The following is a 22,826-nucleotide window of genomic DNA, read 5'->3' as shown; positions in this document are numbered from 1 at the left end:
GCAAGTCAAGACAACTGGCAGAGACAGTGAGAGAGAGGTGAATACCAGTCAAACCAGTGGCTTATGTTGCACTCATGTCTGCTTGTGTGTGTCACTTGGTCGGCGGCCCACTGGCCCGCCAAACCAAATCTCTGCGACCGGCATTGATAAAACATGATCCCTGCTCAGTTCCCTGTCTGGAGCTCCACCGCAACACACTGTTACAAGCTCCCAAATACCTTCCAAAGCTGCGGCGTGCCAAGTGCAAGACAAGAGATATGCTTGGGGGATTTAGCATCAAACGGGCAGTGCCACAGAGATCTTGGACACATGCCCGCCTCCAGTACGTCAGGGAGACGCTTAAACAGTTTGAAAAGTCTGGGCAGAATTAGGCGAAGCATGATATGATTTAACTTCATGGTGTGATTAGTGTCTGAAAAAGTTTTCTCCTCGCTTTTAAGTTTTTGCTATTTTCAGTCGGTAAAAGTGCGAGTTTGTTTTAGTTTGACAGGCAGCGCTGGGCTTTGTTCTAAATTTGGACTTTGAAATGTAAAAATATTGTCTCGAGCGGAGGCACGTGGACCCTCCGTTCAGCTGCAGCTTCCACGTAACGACACCGCGGGCTGCATCTGCTTATCCACGTACCTGCAGAGCATGAACCACAGATGTAATCGGTTTAAGCTTCAATAATTTACAGCCCTTACAACAGAATCACTGGCAGAACACAGCAGAGGTGGTAATGTTTGCACAGATGATACCCGACGCTGCGTTTGCAAAATATACCTCTGAGGTTTCAGGCTTCGTACCGGGATGAAAATGCGAATCTCCATCTATATTCCTTGCCTTCATTCATTCATATTATTTATAACACACTTCAGAACACAAATTTACACAATGCTTCATAATTAATAGAGGCAAAAATTAACCTAAAATAAAATAAATTTGATATAATTCATAATAAAAAAAAGGAATAAATAAAGTAAATAAATTCCATAAATTGTAAGTAAGGTTTCTGAAGACACTAATAATTCAGCCAGCAGGATTTTCTGACTGCAGGTCTCAGCCGGAGGCTGTGTACATACTCATGAGGGAAATGATAAAAAGGTGAATCTGTATGTGGATATCTGCACCTGCTATTCGCTCTTATTCTATTCCATTACAGCCAAGCCCTAAAATAGCAGACAACTTCTAATCCAAAACTCTGTCGCATTAAAAAAAAAAAAAAGAAGAAGAAGAAGAAGAAGAAGAAAAAGATAATCTGTGCTCATCTCCATTTGACCTTAGACGGCTACACAGACTGGCACTGTGGGCTAAAATAAAGCATTAAGCCATGAGAGCATTCTGGGCTTCACAGTGATTTTAGAGTAGTAGAAAAATCTGCTGTTAAATGAAAATGAACCTTTCTTCTAATTGACCATGAGTAATTCATCTTTAATTGGGCTGCGTGTAATATGGCAACCCGGTTTGCTAGAAAGTACATTCATATAGTAATTAACTGTTTTCCTGATTAGGTTGTGGTCTGTTGCATTTAAACCAAGTGCTGTGAGTGTCTACACATAACCATCAGCACCAAACAGATTGATAATGCTGTAGTCGGTACAAAACAGCTGCATGATCAGATATTCTGGTGGAAAACAAATATGCTGTGTGAATATTTTACTTTTATGTTCAGAAGCAACATCTTTGCAATGTACCAAATACAGAAATTAACACCATATCTTTATTTCACTAATGTTGTTGCAAATTAGTTGTTTATAATTCTAATGTCCAGGAAACAGGGTTGAATATAATCGCTCAACATTTAGGAGAATACACTTCACAGACTTATGTCACAGCCTGAGGATGGCTAGTTTAGCTTAGCATAAAGACTGGAAACAGGTGGGAAACAGCTGGCCTGGCTCTGGCTCTGGTTTGCGTTCAGATTTACAGGAAGTCACGTGCTGTAACAGGTTGTTTTAACATTTCAGTTTGTGTTTGTTCAGCTGTTTTCCTCTCCTATTTGCCAAAATGCCAAATATTCCTTTAAAGGAGCAGATATGTAGCTGGTTTGAAGGTTTTCTGGTTTGAACTCGGGACTCTCCGTGGAAAATGGAGGTAGAAAATATGGTTGAGAGACAGACGGCGGTGTAAACACATAAAACTGTATGAATATAGAGCAGGGTGAAGCTGCAAAGCATACATGCATATATGCTTCATCAACTTGAATAAACACAACACTTTTCTGTTTGTGCAACTCCAAGTACACACCTTCCACCGTGTTTTACCTCGTGCCCCCCCCCCCCCCCTTAAAGCAATGAAGCGCCTCACCTACGACATGTGGTTCTGCTGAGAGGACAGGTTCTGCTGTTGCTGCTGCTGCATGAGGAGCTGCTGCTGCTGGCGCCGCCGGGCCGTGCGGAGCTTCTCGAAGCGAGCCTCCATCTCCTCCAACACTTTGGGGGTGTAGCGAACCACCAGCTTCACACTGTCCTTGGCCGCCTTCAGCAGCTCCACCGCCTTCTCGTGATGCTCTCCCTCCACGCTCTGCAGGGGAGGGGGGGTGGGGGGGTGGGGTTAAAAAAGAGTGGAATTTTTAAAGGAAGCTGATTTTAATATATGTTTAAAATAGTAACTGCTCTCTGAGAAAAAAAAAAGAAAAGAATATGTGCTCCATTTTCAATGGTGATATCATGTGAAAATGCACAGTCTCTCTCTCTCATCTCTCCAGTGGATGAAGAAGAGTTTCTGCTCTCTACACAAGACATGCAGCACTTTGATCTCAGTAGCTCTCCTGATTGTTGACTCACGCGTCAAAGAAGCTTCTAAAAATATTTCACTTGAGGACATAGAACTTTTTTTTTTTGGGGGGGGGGCAGAGAAGTTTATCTACGCTCTGCCTCCAATCCATATATCGAGCCTTTCTCTAAACATTCGCTGCATCTAAATGTGAAGTCTGGTTGGACCTACCACGCCGTTGACGGACAGGAGCTGGTCCCCTCGCTTTAGGCCGCCGTGCCTCTCAGCCACGCCTCCGGGAATGATGCGGGAGATGTAGATGGGTGAGTTCTGTTCTTTGCCGCCCATCACGTTGAAGCCCAGGCCTTCCTCCGTCTTGGGTAGCTCCACCACCCGCGGGTGAGAGTGACCCTCGCTGGCTGCGAAGGCCGCCACTGTGGCCTGAGGGAAGACAGAAGAGGAGTCAATCATCTCGGCAGTAACTACGATACAAAAAAATACATTTATAGACGCATTGTTTTTGAGACTACACTGCTTTTGCCATGACTTATAATCTTGTAAGCTGTGTCCCAATTCTGGGGCGCCATCCTGTCGAGGTTGCATTTGTACACCGACTGCGTCACAGCGGCGTGACTTGGCTGTCCCATTTTGAAGGATCCAACGGAAGGATCCAGGGTTAGAGGACGGGGCGGGCGCAGCTGGTGACGCACGGTGAAAATCTTCCGTAGGCCAGACCGTCTCCGTTCGGTTCGGCCTTCTTGGTCAACGACGGCTAGGAAAAGGCCACATCTTGGTGGACCACGTCCTCCAAAGGATGCAGCCCCTGACTACACAGCTGCTGTCTGCAGTTATTATTACACTCTAAGTGCAAAGGAGGAAGCTCATTTCAATACGATTACACAGTGGTTTTAAAGGTGGATAGAAACTCTGAACCTCTGCGGCACCTTCTCATTTCAGCAAGGATGGCTGTAACAAAGCGTTAGGATTTAGGCAGGGCAGGGGATTTAGACTCCAAACGAGAAGTTCTCTGGCTTTCTAAGTGCATGGATTAACACATCCAAGTTTATGCTGTGGGAGTAGCCAGACAACTTTCAACCCCTCTGCATCTCTACCAGCTGGTTGAAGTTTCTGGCTGGCTGTGGGGTTTCTTTGAACCGCTAGCCAAGCTCCTTGCTCCTTGTACATTCAGCACAAAGCGCCCAGGAGCTTGTTAGCCACAGCCCGGGAAAGCTAATGGCAGGCGAACAGAGAAAGAGACGCACGCCCCGTGCTCACTGATCCCACAGATGCACTGCCACAGGTGCTTCGCTGTCATGTTGGCGTCATCTATGATATGTGAGGTAGATTGGGGAAAAGGGAGCATAAAAAAAGAAAAGGGGGGTTCTGTCAGAAGCTTTTGCAGATGTGTATCCAAATTCCCCGGCAGCATTCGAGTAGCTTGGCACTTTGAGGTCTTTGATGCTCCCTCCAGGCAGCTACCCCGTCTCTCTCGTCCTTCTCTCTCGTCCATATTCATATGCATCTTCATAACCACAATCATTTCTGCTCAAACTGTTTTTCCCATTTCTATGTCTTCTCTCGCTGCCCGCTTTAATCTTGTTCTTGTACTCTGTCAACTTCTCCCTCTTCCTCCTTTTCCCTCGCCTCTCTGTCCTTCTCCTTTTCTTTCTCGGCTCCTCCCTTCCTCCCTCCCTCCCTCTCCCCGTCTCACTGTGAAGCTAAAAGGCAGCTCCTCAGCATGCATACCGTCGCCTCCCAGGCCTCACAGCACATTGACCTTCACAACTTTATCTTGGTTTTTTTGGGAATGAAAAAACAATCTGGCAGATGGCCGGCGCCCCTCAAACACAGGAGGCATTTTAAAATGAAAAGCTTGTTAGAGGGATACTTCCTTGGTAGACACACTACACTGTATAAGCATGACTTAACATATCCAAAGTCACTCGATCATTGCTTCCATTTTTCTTTTTCTTTTTTTTTTTTCTCGTGCAGCCCTGATAGTCCCCTGTCTCTATTAAGATCAGTAATAAGGGCCTCAGGCCAGGGATTAGAGGCTGAGTTGATTTAATTAATGAAGCAATCAAAGAGAATCGAGTTGTTCAGGTGAAACACAAATCTTGACTGTCAGGAGATTTACCGACTCACTAAACTAAAGCACTCGAGAGGCAGTTGAACGGGAGCATCTTCATATATCTCACATATTTCATCATTATTACCTCTGCAGCTTATAGACTTCACTTTCAATACCACTGCTATAGTATTCATCTCTTTTCTTTTCAGACTATATGTGTGATATTGATCGATTGCAATTGGCACTGTAGCTTGGCTTATCTCTAGAGAGAGTAAAAACTTTTAGGGGGAGATCCAGCCCTCCCAATAGCCCCTACAGCTACTCCAGCTCAGGCCATTAGCTGTGTGCTTAATTGCCCAGTGGATGTGCAATTTTAATACAGATTTAAGAGCAGTAAATTCTCAAAGTTTGGGGCAAAGACAGAAAAAAAGTAGGGGGGAGTTTAAAGCTGCTTAAATCATGTCTTCATGGTTGCTTCAGGCTCTGAAAAAAATGTACACTTCTTTTTTTTCCAGCTTAACTGCCACAGTTTTCTTTATAGAGTGAAATGATTATACTGTAGTCATTAATAAAGATTTCATATATTTTCTCAGATCAGACAATGCTAGCCACTTGACAAATAACAGGAGATATTCCAAATGTAGCAACAAATGTGCAATTGGAAAATCAACAATATGAAAGCCAGTGTTTGTTTCTTTCTAAAAAAAAAAAAAAAAACACTGTCATATTTTGTGCATCCTGTTCAAAGGAATAGTTCAATATCTTGGGGAAATACTGTATACTTCTTCTGTTTTAGAGTTAGATACCACTGTCATGTCTGTGCATTAAGCATAGGGCTACAGCCAGCAGGCGCTTTGCTCTGCTTACTATGGAGAAAACAGGGGGAAAACAACTGTTAAGATATGCACCTGTGGTCACACAAACACAAAGATAAAAACAAACAACCTTGTGGAATGTTTTTCTCTTATTTTAGATGAAAAGACTTCATCTTTTCATCGTTTCTGTGCATTAAGTAGGTGACTAGCCTAGCTTAAATGGCTACTAGAAGCAGAATGAAACAGCTAGCCTGGCTCTCTCCAAAGTTTAAATATGCACTTACCAGCACCTCTAAAACTCACTAATGAACAAATTATATCTCGTTTGTTTGATCTGTACACAAACACAAACATAAAAACAACAACCTTGTGGAATGTTTTTCTCTTATTTTAGATGAAAACACTTCATCAGTGTCTGTGCATTAAGTAGGTGACTAGCCTAGCTTAAATAGCTACTAGTAGCAGGATGAAGCAGCTAGCCTGGCTCTCTCCAAAGTTGAAATATGCATTTACCAGCGCCTCTAAAACTCACTAATGAACACATTATATCTTGTTTGTTTAATCTGTACACAAACATAAAAACAACAACCTTGTGGAATGTTTTTCTCTTATTTTAGATGAAAAGACTGCGTCGGTGTCTGTGCATTAAGTAGGTGATTAGCCTAGCTTAAGTAGTTACTAGAAGCAGGATGAAACAGCATGGCTCTCTCCAACGTTTAAAAAATGCATCTAAAAGCGCCTGGGAAGCTCATTAATTAACACATGATATCTTGTTTAGCTGTACACAGACAGTAACGTAAAGAGGTCGAGTTTATGGGAAGTGCAGGGCCTATTTTGGGGAACTATACAAAGAAAAAAAATTAAAAGAAAGATTAGACTAAACAAATGAGATATAACGTGTTAATTAGTGAGCTTTAGGTGCTGGGAGGTGTATTTTTTTTAAACTCTGGAGAGAGCCGGGCAAGCTGTTTCCCCACTGCTCCCAGTCTTTATGCTAATTTAAGCTAATCGCCTCCTTAATCTGGCTCGATTAAAGAACAGATATATGAGTGGTATCAGTCTTCTCAGCAGTTCTCACCAAGAAGGCAAATAAGTATGTTTATCACAAGCGTTGAATTATTCCTTTAATCAGGTGTTCAGTTGCAATTCACTAGACTCTGCAGTTTTGTGCTCAAGGCAGAGAGTGTCGGTGGAGCCGACTAAAGAGGAAAGAGCGCTCACGATTCGAAGCCTCGCACAATCTCTCTGCATGCACATACAAAGATGCACTTTTCTCTGTGTTTTGTCATCCTCTTTTATTCACACCCTCCACCCACTCCTTGTGATACTGAAGAGGAGTGGACCCAGCTGGACACTGAACCACTGAAGGACCGAGAGGTACTCTCATCTTTTCTCCTCCCTGCGTCTCAACCTCCTCTTCACATGAAATCAGACAAGCTTTCCCTCTTTGTTTTCTTTTATAAAGGCCTGTGTCTCTTGCAGATGAGGTACTGATTAAAAGCTCATCTCTTTTGTACACCGGAATTAGATTATTTCATTCATTCTACATTCACTCCACACCTGGTGATGTCTCAGTTCTGATCTTGTGCAACTGTGACATGGATTAGATTTTTTCTAAACAGCAGGCAACAACAAATCTATCTAAAAAAATTAGGTGAACTTTTTCAGTGATCTTGGCATCTTTCATAAGTTAGACCCATGAAGAGATGTGATGTATTTAGGAAATCTGTTATGGGCAGTGAATTGGGAAAAACCAGTCTCTAATGTGAATAAGAAAAAATATCTTGTTTTGATTTGACTGTACACTAAAAACTTTGAGAGCAAAATAAAGAAATCAGTCTGCTACAATGAGCTTGTCTGACATGATGACAGCAAAACAAATATGCACTTTTATCATTATATTATTTGTCATCCAGTTTGACAACAAACTAAATATGTGTCATGGTTCTGAGTAAAACAAAATAAATACTAGATGAATATCTGTGTCTGCTAATCTGATGATTCAGGAGAACATTATTTAGAGTTGAAGACAGATTTACAAAGATATTTAGTAACTGAAGACAGTTTTGGTGACGTGTGAGGAGTTGGGAATTTGTAGGCCGTTAAACTTTTAGCTCATTCTGTGTTGTGACATACTGTCAGTCTGCTTTTGATACCAGTATTGATTACAAGTTTACTGCAATTTAAACTTAAAACCTTCTAAAAGTTCATGTACCTTGAATCAAAGAATCCATGTGAGGTTGTATGACCTCTCAATAAAACCTCTTAATCCTCTGAGACTAGTCATAACAGAGCTGGTATCTTCTGGTATATTCTGCTAAATCTCAACCTCAACCTGGGTCTTATACTTGTGAATTCAGGTCATGCAGACTTTGCACTTGCCACTTCAATTTTAAAGATTCAAGAAATGCACTGGGGCAGAGCTTTCCAAACAAACTCTAATTGTATATAAATCATTAAAAACATTTGTCTCTGAGTCAGACTGAAAGTAAACATAGGAATTAGCCCCTATTAGCTTCTGTAGCTACCTGCATAGGGGGGAAAACCTGCCAGCTGACCAAACTAGCTGCCCACGAAGAAGTGTGTTTACATGTGTGAGAATTGGGGTCCCTATGGATTTAGCCTAAATTCACGCAAGAGAAGTATTTAACTTCTAAGAAACTGAAGTACAATGACTGGTTTTCCAGTGGACCTCCATTTTCCTATACCATTAGCTACATTAGCTATTCCAGTGGGCTGACGAATGTGTTAGCTTGTTGTCAGAGACATGAATTTGAAATCATTCATGTAATTTAGTGGAGTTATTTGGGAGTAACGTCTCACATATGCAGTTAAGCAGGAACATCCTGTGTGAATAAGCTCAAGTACTACTCTTTCAATACGCTTTTCATGTCATATCTGTTACAGCTGATCATAACAATCGATACTGAAACTGGTATAACATCAAAAAATACAATCGAGGTCGTGCTTTAGCATGTGAAAATTGGCTTTCAGCCTTTTACTCATTCCTAGAAAATTGGCACTCTCACTTGTTATTGCTGAATTACACAGACAGACTCTTAATGAGGACCATTAGCAAAGTAGAACATACTTTGCAAATTTCATTCTGCTCTGGCCTACAGAATAGATGAGAACAATATCATGGGGTAATGTGAGTAACAGATAGTTACCCACTCATTAGTTACAGTTTTCACTAGTCACATTTAATGTTTTTAAAGTAATTCCTTTAGAGCCTGACTTCAAAGGCAGCTCTTACCTTAGCTGTGGCCCTCGCCTGGTACTCTGGACAGCCATTCACTGTAATTGTTTCATGCATGTACTGGTACACCTGAAAGAAATGAATGGAGGCAGGTATTATAATTATGTTTCACATGGTGGAGATCTGAAATCCCCCACCCCTGAATCTGAGCTCAAACCGTTCATTTCCATAGTCAAATAATGGTGTTCCTTCACAGCTGGTGCAGACACATTAACAGGCCGACTGATGGGAAACACACAGGACGCACGTCATGAGTTATTGTAGGCTGGTACAACCCAAAAGCACTATTCGTGAAGGGTCTGCTTAAATTTATCTTACAAATGCAAATAATATGTAAATGTCATTATTTTGCCAATACATGTACTTGTAGGAAAGGAGGGTGCAGAGGTGCCAGCTGTGAAAACTATATAATGTTACTCTTAGCATAATTTAGCTGAACAAAATAAAAAAAATCTTATCTCTTAGCTCAGGAAACAGAGGCATAGTTTGATCCTGACTTTATAAACAGCACAGAGAGTCTCCAGAACATTACTGCTTGGTGCCAAGACATGGGTTGCTGTATGTCCAGTTGCGTGAAAAACAAGGTTTTCTGCCTATTCTCTGAGGCAGACATAATCAATGCAGACAGCTGACCTTTCCAGTTAAGACGTGTCTTGTAAAGACACCTTACAACTGAACCTGCTCAAAGAATAAATGAGAAGAGCACAGGGACAGTGTTGAGGATGTATGCTCAATATAATGTAACTTCTCTGTACTTGTAGCCGTTCAAATAGAGTATATATCCACCAAACCACTCTGAACTGTAGCTGTTAAGACTTTAAAATCAGTCACATCCCTCCAGTGGTGGAACCAGATAATGAACCGCGCAATAGGAGGATGGAGATGGAGCTTTAAATGATTGAGATGTATGGGCTGATTGCAAAAAAAATAAATAAAAAATACTCTCAGAGGTAATGTTTTTGCTGAGCTGGTGCAACTGACTTGATGAAACACATAAATTACAGCAACGATCACATGATTTCAGTGGACAGCTTTTCCAAGCACAAGCACATCCACTCGTTTTTAGTCCTACATTCGTGGCAGTTGCGGTTAATTGCGGCAAGCGAGCAATCAAATTTTAATCAGACTAATGATACTGTACATTATTACGGGGAAGTCGGTGCAAAACAAGCTCCGAACTGCCATCTATGACATATTATTGTGGCCCCCCGAAATGAATTTTAATCATCTGTTTCCACTGACTAGATGATATCTCTCATCAAAGCGTGGCAGCTTGCCTGGAAGCGAACACGCCTGGTAGCGTTCATGTACCGCATTACAACATTGTAAAGGCCTCGCTGCTCTGAATCATCAAAAGGATGTATGGGATAGAAACCCTGAGACATTCGTATGTAGACATCTCAGAGTGTGTGTGTGTGTGTGTGGGGGGAGGGTGTCCCTGAGCTTATGTTGTGTTGTTTGCTTGTGAATTTAAAAAAGAATAGCTTTTGAGATTGTACCTCCACATTTCACCCTGCAATGCATTTTTCAAGATTTGCACCACTGATGCATGTGGACAAAAGGAACTTGCAGTCCAGACACACACACGCATTCAACTCCCAAATGATACCTTTTCCCAAGGACTTCTTCCACCTTTGCACTTTACTTTTTGAGGCTGAGCACAGCTTTATAAATGCTGTGAAAGGTTTTCCTTGCCTCTGTCTGTCTGCAGAGTGCCTCCCCTTTTCCCTTTTCTAAACCACCACTGCAACTGCTAATTACACCTATTTATTCTGACTGCAACTGTCTCTACCACTTCGCACTTCTCAGACATGGAATCTATAACAATGCTGGCTTTAGACGCCTGTGAAAGTAATGGCTTACGGGTCATCAAACACTGGTCTGTGTTATGCAAATGTTTAGTAATGGTTACTGTCAAACATGACAACAGTGTCACAGGCTACATCCACATTAATATGTATTCGGTTTAAAAACACATCACTTTTGCCACATTAACACCTGGCGAGTTTTCAAGCCCTCAAAACAGAGATTTTTGGAAATGCTGCTCGCCCCATTATAGTTTAAAGACTCAGAGGCTTGGGTTAGACCTTTCAGAAAAGATGACGCACACACCCACGTTGACTTCCTGATTGGGTGTGATCAATCACGACCTACCCTTCACTGATTCGTCGTCACCCTTTCCGGAAGAAAACAAACGACAACTGTCAGTGGTGAATGCAACATGGGTAACGGATTACAGGCGTTACTGACGTTGTTCTCTTTGCTAGCAGCTACCTGCAGAAGTCACGGCAGTTGAAAGGGACAGCTACGACATGACGTGATGATGTCATCCTCCTGTCTACTGGCAGGAAGTGACGTCCCTTCAACCGTCGCTGCTTAAAGTCCCTATTTTTATTCCTCATTATTGTTCCTCGTTCGTAGTATTTTCTGCAACTAAGCAATCAACTAAGGAGTAGACAATCTGCCTCCTGTTTACACCGCTACGTGTAGTGTATGTGAATGATCATGTGATATGTGTTTTCATGCGTCTGCGGAGCTAAAACGCTCGTCTGGACAGAGATTGTTTTTCATTTTAAAAAAGCTTTTATTTACAGTATTTTCGAGTTTATTACACAGATTTAATTTTCTTTTTTTCTTTTTTTTCTTCATAAGAAAATGATTATTTATCGAAAAATGTCTGATGGTAGTCAAAAGAGGCACATTTAATATCTCTCTCTCTTCATTTTTACCCCTGAATGCTTTGCCCTGAATAAGCCATAACATGGAACAAATAGCTGTGTGCTTTTGAATGTCAGTCTTGTCTTATGGTGGCTGCACTTTGCTCTAAAAAGGGCCGGTTGTCCTGCAGGCATCTTTTAAATTCACCCTTCTGCCTTTCTTTTTTGCCAGACGTCCTTGCATCCTTTTCCCTAAAACCCTCCTGCCTCTTTCACCAAAGACAAATCGTGGTGAACACGAACACACACTCCTCCTGGTAGGTTACTGGCACTGGCACCTGCGACGAGGACGCCACAGAGCGGGAGAAAATAGAGAGAGAGAGAGAGAGAGACGCTTGCGGGGCAAACTGACGTGACAATGCTGCTTGTAACCATGGCTTCAGAAGAGATGGAGAGGGAGGGGGAGGGGTAAAGGAGAGGTCTTGGCCTGGTTGATGTTTTTGGAAAAGGATGAAAGCCAGCGCAGAACTTAACAATGCACTTCCCCTCTCGACGGAGGGAAAATACTGAACCTACACGTACTAACTTAATGCAGCTTTCATCCTTTAACTTAATATGACGTTGGAGGCGGAGGCAACGGGACGGAATCAACACAAATCCTCTGTCCTTGCTTGCTTTTGCTTTTATTAAAAAAAAAACAAAAACACAGTCTATTATGTTGATTGAAAATCTCTACTGAAGTGGAAAATCAACTGCAATGTTAGAGCTGATGAAAGATGCGATCGCCCTGGCCTGCTTTCTGAGCATCCCGTGTTCGTCAAGTGGGAGTCTCTAACCCAATATACTGCGAATTCCCACTCTCCATCATTTCCAGCTGGTTAGCTCTCCCAGTCATCTCGTCTTGTGTCCTTCCTTTCCCATTTGCAAGGCTGATTGACCCTGACAACTCTTTCAGGCTGATGCAATGAGACTAACGCAGAGACACAAAGATTCTCACCCCCTCCCTCATCATTGATGAACGTGGCGGGGGGGGGGGGGGGGGAAGACAACCAGCTCATCAAACTCTCTCTTTGTCATTTGGCCCAACACTGCTGAACAGGCCGTTTTTTCGCTGCCGTCCATTCTTCATATTGACAGCCGGCCTGTCGTCCTTAACAAGGCTGATTCGTGTTCTGTGAATTTTATTGACATAGACTCGGGGGTGGGGGTGGGGGCTCAGGGTTGGAGCCAGACTTACAGTAGACTTCTTACTCTATTGACAAGATTAGTATGTCCACCTCGTCTGGCCCTGCGTCGGCCCACCGGACTGTGAAATGAGCTACATCCCATATGTGTGTAAGGGGAGGAATCATATCACAGATTACAAAAGGCCTGGACTAGAGAGAAAGGTCATCTGCAATAATGAAATGTCATAGGAGTGAGTGTGATCAAAATGAACAACAGGAGGGATGGATTTAGAGTTTAACCTGTGCTTTATGGCTCTTTTAACTTGAGACTAGTTAATATTGATGGAAGACATTTAGGAAAGAGACGTGAGTGTGGTCAAAATGAAACAGGATGTAATTATGTAACACCAAGTGGAAAAAATGGAAGAATACTTTCTGTTAAAGCACATTACCTGTGTTTTCTACTACAAAGCATGCAGTATAGTACTTTTCTGGGCTTCTTCCAGGCAGATAGTGGGTTCAGATTATTGCCATTATGTTTTGAAAATGAATGTTCAGACTTCAAAATGTCTTCCATCGCAGTGAACATTACTCGTCAAAGTTGTGTTATCGTTTTGTGGTAATTCTTGTTGTTGAAAGTGTTGATTTATATGCTTCCAGAGATGGTGCGTTCATGTGTTCGACAGGTGAGAGCTGCCAAACAGCACGGTGTTCACATTCAAGTTATAATGTCAAAAAAAACAAAAAAACAAACAACAGCAACAAACTAGAATTACCGCCTCACAGTTGCATGACTCAGCCACTCAAATCAAATATTGGCCATTTGTGTGAAACTTTGTCACAATTGCTGTGTGAATTCTTGAGTTACAGCTAAAAATGTACTTTGTGTGGTCACGCTGACCTTAACCTTTGACCTTTGACCACCAAAATCCAATTTTTAGCGTATTTGTAGAGTTATTCTGATTGGTCGGTTTGTAGCCGTGTTCTGATTGGTCAGTTGGTAATTGCTGATTGGTGTTTGACAGAAGATGCTCAGAAGAAGTTTCAAAACTTGGAGCTCCCAGCAGCAAAAACAAAAACATACACTGAGAAGGTTTTAAAATCCACCAACCTTACATGATATTAACAAAAATGACGGACACTAAAGTGCGGTCTGTAACTATTACCAAGACTCCAAGTTTATTTTCATATCAAACTGAAATAACTGGCTTACACTGGCTTTCTAAAGTGTAGAGAAATACATTTAAAAAATTTATTAAAAAGCATAATGTTTGGTCTTTTGGCCAATTTAAGTAAATGGGCTGAAATTGACAAAAACACCACTGTGGTTCTTCAAATTGATGACGAAGCTGAAAACATTTCTTTTTGTACGTGTTCAGAGGCTGAGATGTATCGGGATGCCATGTGTGACAGGAGCAGATCATCTGGTAGGAAAGTCAACCCTGCGGTTTGTAAACGCTTTCTCTTGTCACAAACAAACACATTCAAGCAGATTTCCACATCAGGCCATCAAACTGCTGCTTTCCCACTGAGATCCCCCTTCACTCCGAGTCTCCTAATTGTTCCCAATGCAAACAGTGCAATCGAGGACGCAGCTGTTGAGAACCGTGATATTCCACTACAGCGGCTCCTTTAATGTTCTGCATAATAACAGTAATAAGCTACGGTATGCAGTAGCCAGCACTTACAACCTCTCCTGCAGCTGTCTCAGCACCACACATAGAAGCTGTCGTATCATCGGTTTCACAAACCTGTAATCCACTATACCATAGTCTCCTTCACTGCGGCCCACTAATCTCAGAGCATCACTGATGGTTTCCCTGGTGACTGTGTTTAGCCAGCTCTTTGTGGGTGAAGTGGTCTGCATCTTTGCCTCTTGGCAAAGGGCAACAGCTGCTGCTGCTGCTGCTGCTGCTGAGTTCCTTCTCAGAGGTTTTTGAGAACCACTGTCATTGCACTCCAGTGACTGGCACTGAGATCAGTCAGCCCGTTGCCAGGCGTGCAGTTGGTGCCAGGATGTGCCAGGCATCCCTGAGCAGGTCCAGAGCACAGCTGGACCCCATGAGAGGAGAAGACTAGTCCTTTCTTCCTCTCTGTCACTTTGCATGATGTCAGGGGTTTTTCACTTGGACTGGTGCCATTGCTAGTGTTGGAAAACTTTCCCTTATGAGTAGACATAATTAATTTGGCCCTAAATGTATTAAATAAATTGTATAATTTGTTAAAATTCTGCTGAAAAGATTATTTAATTATATAAATAATTTATAGATTTACTACTTATTGTACTTAAGTTAAGTACAACACTTGAGTAAATATACTCAGTTACTTTACAGCCTTGCCTAAAAGTAACTCAATTACCACATAAAGGAAATGAAATGATGTGTGATGTGAAATAGCTCTCTATGCTGTATAGTATAGTCTATCTGAACCTGTCATACAGCTTCAGGTTCTGGCTGTTATCCTCTTTGGTGATACAGTTTCTGTTTGACACAGTATCACGATTTTTCAGACAGTTTCCTTCAATCATTCTATGGTTCAATGGTTCAGTGGTTTGGCCTCATTGGTTCTCTGTTGCCCCCTTGTCACAAAGAGACATTTATAACGGACATGCAAACGCTTCACTATCAGCGTATTTCATTTGTTCCCGCACAGATATCCAAAGGGCAACTACAACATTATTAACATTTTCATAGCTATGTTCAGACAACTCAAAGCACGTGTTAGTTAAACACTGAAAAAGTAAACACTGGCTTAAAACACAAGAATTCACTCATCCCAACCTTCTCCCTATCACAATATAAAGACCTTCTGTTATAGCTAAACCCTAATACGAGCCAATTTTGAAGCAGTGTTTATAATTATGAAAAAGATTTTGTAAGACCTTCTTCATTATTGTGTTTACCCCCCTGCAAATATTTAAGTTAACCAGAAACTTGGCTTAAAGATTGAGTTCTGTTCCAGCCGCAGGAATTATAATGACGATGATCCAGACCAATTATTCCAAACATGTAATGGTTATTTTGTGCTTTGCAGCAGTAAAAAATCTCTCCCTTTAATTTACCACACAGCCCCCTCTACAAAATAAAGTGGAGCTTCTCGCCGACATACTGATCAAGTCCGCTAATTGTCTGGTTTCATTCCAGGGCGAATTACACATTCACTTTGTTTACAATTAACTTGCAGCATGGAGGCCGTCGTGGCATCTGTCATCTGTTTCCCTGCTCTTCAACGTCCTGTTTGCTTAACGAATACATGTCACTGGGTTATACTACAGTATATCACAACAGACAGGACACTAAATATACAAGATCTGTTGTTATCGGCCTGTGTATTGGTGTCTTGTAGAGTGATATACCCCCCCCCCCCCCCCTGATGAATGGTGTTAAGATGATGGATCAGTGGGTGGCTGTTTTGCGTGCGTGTGACTGAAAGCATTTCAACAACAGGAGGAAAACAAGAACCCCTGTTTATGATTCGCACGTTATTCCGTCCCTGTAAAATGTGATTAAAACCAATCTCTAACAGTGATTTGCTTAATTAAAATTCAGTGTAACCAGCTTATAAAACTTTCAAGTTAATGAAATGCTCATAATGTTTTCTGGGCCCCTGAGCGTTTCAATGCTCTTTGTGAATTTTTCATGCTGTCAAAAATTCACTGTGTGTGTGTGTGTATGTGTGTGTGTGTGTGTGTGTGTGTGTGTGTGTGTGGGTGTGTGTGGGTGTTCAGCTCCAGCAGTAATAAGGCAGCGCAATAATCTGTGACATTCTTAATAAGCAACAGTCATTTGTTGATTGATGTAACACAACATTGACTTAAAGGTACGGTCTCTGGTTTTGTTATTGCCGTTATTCCTCCAAGCTCGCTGTTGGCTTGACTTTCAAAGCACCAGTCGTGACCTGAGAGCACAACGGCGGCCATCAGGGAGTGTAACCTTTCACCTTTAGCCAAGTCATGAATCAACTAGAATAATAGCTTTTGTTTGCTGCACCGCTGCTGCAACTCAAAGTCTTCTGTAACCAAAAGGGACGTTGAGACAGTGAAGTTTTCATCCTGTGCAGCATTTGGGTAATCAGAGAGAAGGCATGCATCAAATGGAAAAAAAAGAGGCCTAAAAGAGAGGCTGGCTTATAATAAAGTTAGTTAATAATTCAAAGATTATTAGTCTTATTCATTTTTGTTCATTCTGCTGCATTAAAGTGACAAGAGCTTCATCACTGTCTTTACTAGACAAGAGGTTATAATACGTCCTCTGAGCAGCGCTACGTCTTCAGGGCAGATTGGAGGCTGCAGTCAGTTGCTATCTGAAAGTGACGAGACAGGCCCGAGCTAGCTGGTTAGCATGCTAACTTCGGTACACGTTCAGTCAACATTAGCGCTGCTTTCCATCACTGGAGACAGCTCTCTGGCAAGGAATGAAGTTTGATGTTGAACTCGAAACGTTTCTTCTTACTGGTACGTAAACAGCTGTTAATGCTAATGTTAGCTATGTAGCGATAGCAAAACTTACAAATAGCTCCTTTAGTGTTTTTTCCCGTTTATCCCGTGACAGTAACTATGTACATATAAATTTGAGGCACTTGTACTTTACTTGAGTATTTACATTTTCTGCTACTACTGCTTCCGATGGATAATATAACAAACTTTTACAATACATCACATTGTTAAATATTAAACCAGTGGTTTTCAAAGTTTGAGGCTTCTGATGTCTTACAAAAAACAGTGTTGTCAGGTTCACATTTCAGATGTTTGAGTTGTTAACAGCTCAACCAAATAGTGATTTTCCTCTTTAAACTTTTCACATGGTTTCGTTTCAATAAATCTTCAAATGATCCAATATCTCACCAAAGATCAAAGAACATAGAAAAACCTGACAAAAGTGGAAACAGATTTGTGTATCAGAACTTTTTCTTCCCTCTTCCCTCTCCCATTAATCATCTCACAACCACTCAGATTTATCTGGAGTCCCTGTGTATAAAGTAGTTCACCTCCAGCAGCTTCAACAGTAGCATGCGATGCTTGAACCTATACCTGCGCAAAAGTCAGCTATTGTGAAGTATTATTTTTCCATGAGAAATCATTTCTTTTCACAATAGATGATGCGCTTTACTTTTCTGCTTTCTTTGGAATAAACAGAAGAGGTATTGAGGTGTTGGGCAACGCAGCAACCGTGACTGAACAGGTGAAAGAGCGGCAACTTCACAGCAATGACTGCATTGTTTGACTGGAGGAACAGCGCCAGCATGAGAAAGTCTCACAGAAGAAAAAGAATCAAGAGACATGAGTCACGTCGGTGTTCACGGACCAGCGGTTCCCTCCTTGACGGTGACTCACCTCTCTGATAGCTGTGCAGAACTCACTCTGAAGCACCTTCTTCAGAGACTGGAGCTTGTGACCGGGCACGTCACCCGACTCCTGCAGCTTCTCCAGCAGCTCGATAGCCCTGGCAACATCTGGCAGACAGAGGGGGAGAGAGAGAGAGAGAGAATGGTTATGAGTGTATGCGTGTGGGTGCTCGTGTCGAAGGGACAGTCAGAAAAAAGAAAAGAAAAAGAAAAGAAAAGCCCCATTCAATTACATTAACAGCACAGCCATGAGAAAGGTGCTAGAGGGAATCAATAGGTAGGATAATGGAAAGAGACTCAGTCAAGGCCGGCGGTGGCATGAAAAGTAGAATAGCAATCCCATCCATGGATCATTTTCATTGGCTCAGCCGAATGCTTTAGAATAAAGGTGAGGGGGAATAAGTCAGGCACTCATTTGTTCAGATGCTGACGCTTCCTGCTAAGAGTAGGCACCTGCTGGGCATTACAAAGCATTTACACTAAACCGAGAGCCTTAAGTCAGAGGTTGTGACTCTGGGGTCTGACTGAGCTCTCCTCCCCTAATTAGCCTGCCCTGCGCTGAATGAGTCCGTCAGCTTGACTGATTAATTTCTTGCCCTGTGAAACTGGGCTCGACGAATAGAGACACATAATGGAAAGATGGGGAAGTCATTTGGTACTCAACCACTGCACTTGGTCTGTTGGGTCAATAACATGTTTTATTCAGCTTGTGTGTCCCAGAGAGTAGTGACCATACAGGGAGAGATGATTGGTGCAATTTTACGGTGGAGCTGTGTTGTTTTCCATATTGTTCTTTCATCCTGAAAAAGATTTGGTTTGTTGTTGCATGTACTACACGACTAATGCAGCAACAAATGTTTTTTCATAGATATAGCTGTTGATTGTTTATTGATTAATCAATTGTTTGGTCTATAAAATGAAAACAAATCCTTAGATCCCAGACTCATGTTTTTTTTTTGCCCAAATAATAGTCCAAACTTAAAAAAATATTAAATTTCCAATGGTATGAAACTGAGAATAGCACCAATCAAAACACTCAATAAACCCCCTAAGCTCTTTAAAGACCAGAAAAGTTAGTTTTGGGAAATACTTTGAAGTGTATTTTATTATTTATTTTAGATACATTTCACAGTTTATCTAATTAATTTAACATTATGTGCTAGCAGCTACAGAACACCCACACCACATCTGACTGACAGCTGGCACCACACCATGCAACAACAGCATCTTTCTTTTAAGCGCTCCAACCACGCTTTGTCGCCCGATCGATCAATACAGAACAGGGACCAGCACGTACGTACACATTCTCTATATTACAGTACACGTGTTGTATATTAGCCAGACCATGCTTACGCATCATATATATAGAGGAAACAAATGGAATAAACAACTAGGAATGACAGACTTTACTGAAACAAATAGTCGATTAATCAAAAATAATTTAGGTAATCAACTGTTTAAGTCATTTATCGAGCAAAAACGCCAAACATCTCCAGCCCCTTAAATGTCAGCATTTGCTGCTTGTCTCTGTTTTATGCCACTTTAAAATGAATATCTTTTGGTTTTGGATGGTTGCTCTGACAAAACAAGCCATTTGTCTCCATTTGTCAGCATTTTGTAATTTTGTAAATAGATGGAACAATCACCAGTTTAATCAGTAATGAACATAATTATAAATTGCAGCTCTGATCACAGTTAAAGCTGATTTAAAGAAGCCTATGTGGACACAGTAACAGAAGGTACATACCTTCAGGAAAAGCAGTAAATAGAAACTGACTAGTCAGTCTCTCTCCACACTGTCATCCTACTACCAGTGTCTCCTCTCACAGAATACAGTGACAAATACAAAATGTGCTTCGTGACATGACAATCACACACACATACACACACACACACACACACACACACACACACACACACACACACACACACACACACACACACACACACACACACACACAGACTGATATTGAATTCTGGGAATATAGAGTAACTCAATAAAGCAGACGGCAGACAGAGGAGCTTTTACTGTTTGCAGACTTGTTGGAGGCTAGAAAAGAAGTAGTCACCTCGAGCTCTAACAGGGTGAATACTGTATATAAGGCCATAAAAAGGAAATGTGTAACACAAGAATGTGCCTTTTATTGCATTTCGCCTTCATGCTACATATGAAGACAATGTGCACGCCTCACAGAAATCCAATGCCTGTTTCTATTTCAAGCACCGTGTAATAAAACACAGAGGATTATATTGATCCGCTTGAAATTGCAAGGGCAGTTCCCATCGAGACCGGTTATGCCTCCCAAAGACTAGTCCAGTGAAAGTTGTATTGGCAGATGAGAGCTGGCAATGGAGCGAGTCATCAGGATAATGCTAATCAGCCATTAATTAAACCGCTCTCATGAGTCTCATGCAAAGATGGTCACAGGTATATCACAGGTGTATATAAAATTAGACACAGTGTTAACTATAATTGTCTTGGCTTTATAGTTTCTACATCCTGTCCAACCGGCAGTTGTCCTCAGTGTGTTGCTGCTTGTTCCAGTCACCTGATCCCCACACCTACCTGCGCACCTGCTTGTCATTTCCCAGTTGACTTTTCGCTGAGCACCAACCCACTTAATTACTGTAGTGGCACCTGTCAAGCTTTCTGTTCTTGAACAACATATAATCCATTTTACAATGATAATGCTGACAGATTTTCAGCTCCAAATTCTTTGTAATGTTTCAAACAGCGGGTCAGTGTCACAGTCTCTGCTAGCACATTTTATCAGCTGTGGCTAGCTAGCTGATTTTGCTAACTTTAGCTATAAAAGTTGTGTGAAAACTATGTTTCCAACTGTTTTTCAAATGTTCCAGCTGACTCATATCAAAGCCAGTATCTTGTAAAATGAGTCTTAAATATGCACTTGATGGCTACATATGTTAATGCTAAAAGACTAAAGCTAAACTAAATATCCAAGGTAAAAAATAGCATGCATCTTCACCATTGGATGATTCACAGAAAAAGCTCCTTGTAATTACAGGTACGATAATTCAGTAAAACAAAAGCACAAACGTAAGCCTAAACTCTGATAGTACCCTACACAATTGATGTGCAGAGAGTATCACTAACCCCCAAAAACAATGCTGTAAGCTAATGATGTGCTAACGTTATGCTAGTCGGCTGCATATGCCAACAACTGCAGCTAACGTTAGGGTAATGGTATTATTTACATTTTTGCTCTTGTGTCTTAAGCCTAAAAAAGACAACACAATCCAACTAGCTCATATTACAACAGAACGCATGCCGCTTCAGTATGTGGATGAATCCAAAGGTCAACAGGCCTGATGTGCCAATTTATGGTTGCTTAATTAGCTTATGACTGGACAGTGACTCTTTGGTGGAGGTTTAGCAAACAGTAGGGTCAGTGATCCTCCTAGTATTATCATTATCTCCATCCTAGTCACTGTGTTCCAGCCTTTTTGCCCGTTTTCTCTCTGCCCTGTTTTTTGACTCCTGTCTGCTTTTTTAGACGCTGCCGGCTTGTTTTGTACTTGGTTGTCTGTTTTGACTGCTAACCAGTTGCTCACCTTTGCTTGCCCCTGCAATCAAGTAAACTTAGCTTTTAATTCATCTGCCTTCTCTAACGGTCAGTCTGAAGGAAAGTCGTGCTTTCCTGAGGACATGGAGAGAAGTCTAAGTCGTGAAGTTGCATCTTTCCTGTGTTGGTTGGTTGGTTGGTTCCTGTGCAAGCTCCCTGGATTATCAAGTGTAACTAAGTGAATTTCTGTAGCTGTTTATTTTGTTTTCTGTGCTGTGAGTAGCACAAACAAAGTTCGATCGGAAGCAGAAAATAGATACCTCCAAATCTGTGTAAATAAAATTTTAACCATCTGCACAACTAAAGTGAGTGAAACACATTTTTTGTAATAATAAACTAAACCTTTAAGAAAAAGATCAAACTTCTACCAACACAAGACCATCAAAAAACTGTCAAAAAAAGTGTTTTTGTTTTTTTTTTTTATGAAAGGGACTTTCAATGAGAGTAGTGAAAAACAGATTTATTCATTTCCATGTGATCCCACTTCTCTCTTCACTTTTTATTGTAAGTATTCACCTCTGAAAAAGAAATCCACAATATGGGATTATAAAGAGCTGATACTCCCCTAAGTATGCTGTATTAATATTTTCTCTCAAGGTGAATAGGTCACCCCCCCACCCCCACCCCCATGCCTGAATATCAAAAAACACAAATTCTGAATAGCTGATAATGAGCTGGTACACTTCCAAGCAGCAAGGACATCTGTCTAGCAGGTTCATAAGCATTTCTTTCTCATTAAATGGAGGTCAAGGGCCATCCAGGAGAGAATTTTTTTTAACATGCTCATTAGCACCATTTTCTTTATCCACATCAAGGACTTTGACTAGGCATCAGAGTTGATGTTGCGAGACATTTTTGCTGGTGCTTTCATTGTGGTGTTCAGAAGTGATACCTAGCCAATTACTGATATAATCTTTTCTAACTTGAATAAGGGTAAAACTTAAATTTCCTAAGGTTTAACGTGAAAGAAAGGAGCCTCACAGTTTAGATTCAATTAAATGTTGCTATGTTACCTATAGTGACAGCTATTGTAATAACTGAAGTACTCTTACCTGCTACTGCCTGCTCTAGTCAATATACATGTTCCCTTTCAGTTTCATCCTGATGTAACAGCACAAGGACACAAAATCAGCGATTACAAGACAGTGTAATTGCAGGTGTCCACACAAAAATGAATGGTAATAAGTGCTAATGATATAGCTCTCTAGTTCTCACCGAGCAGCTCAGGGGTAATGAA

At 41.4% G+C, this 22,826-nt stretch overlaps 1 protein-coding gene across 2 annotated transcripts in view; it reads right to left on the bottom strand.

Annotated features, from left to right (window-relative positions):
- Positions 1 to 22,826, bottom strand: part of lin7a (lin-7 homolog A (C. elegans)) — a 34,919-nt gene that overhangs the window by 3,610 nt on the left and 8,483 nt on the right. The window contains exons 2-5 of one of the 2 annotated variants that reach the window (XM_056367793.1): positions 17,995 to 18,113; positions 8,837 to 8,908; positions 2,926 to 3,135; positions 2,287 to 2,502 (exon numbers count right to left, since the gene is read on the bottom strand). In XM_056367793.1, coding sequence (XP_056223768.1) covers positions 2,287 to 2,502; positions 2,926 to 3,135; positions 8,837 to 8,908; positions 17,995 to 18,113 — 617 coding nt within the window. The remainder of the gene's footprint in view (positions 1 to 2,286; positions 2,503 to 2,925; positions 3,136 to 8,836; positions 8,909 to 17,994; positions 18,114 to 22,826) is intronic. The other variant, XM_056367792.1, reaches the window with a different exon arrangement.

Source organism: Seriola aureovittata, chromosome 22, assembly GCF_021018895.1.
Source record: "Seriola aureovittata isolate HTS-2021-v1 ecotype China chromosome 22, ASM2101889v1, whole genome shotgun sequence".
Classification (NCBI taxonomy): Eukaryota; Metazoa; Chordata; class Actinopteri; order Carangiformes; family Carangidae; genus Seriola; species Seriola aureovittata.
Note: the sequence above shows the minus strand (reverse complement) of the source record. Positions and strands in the feature narration are given on the sequence as shown.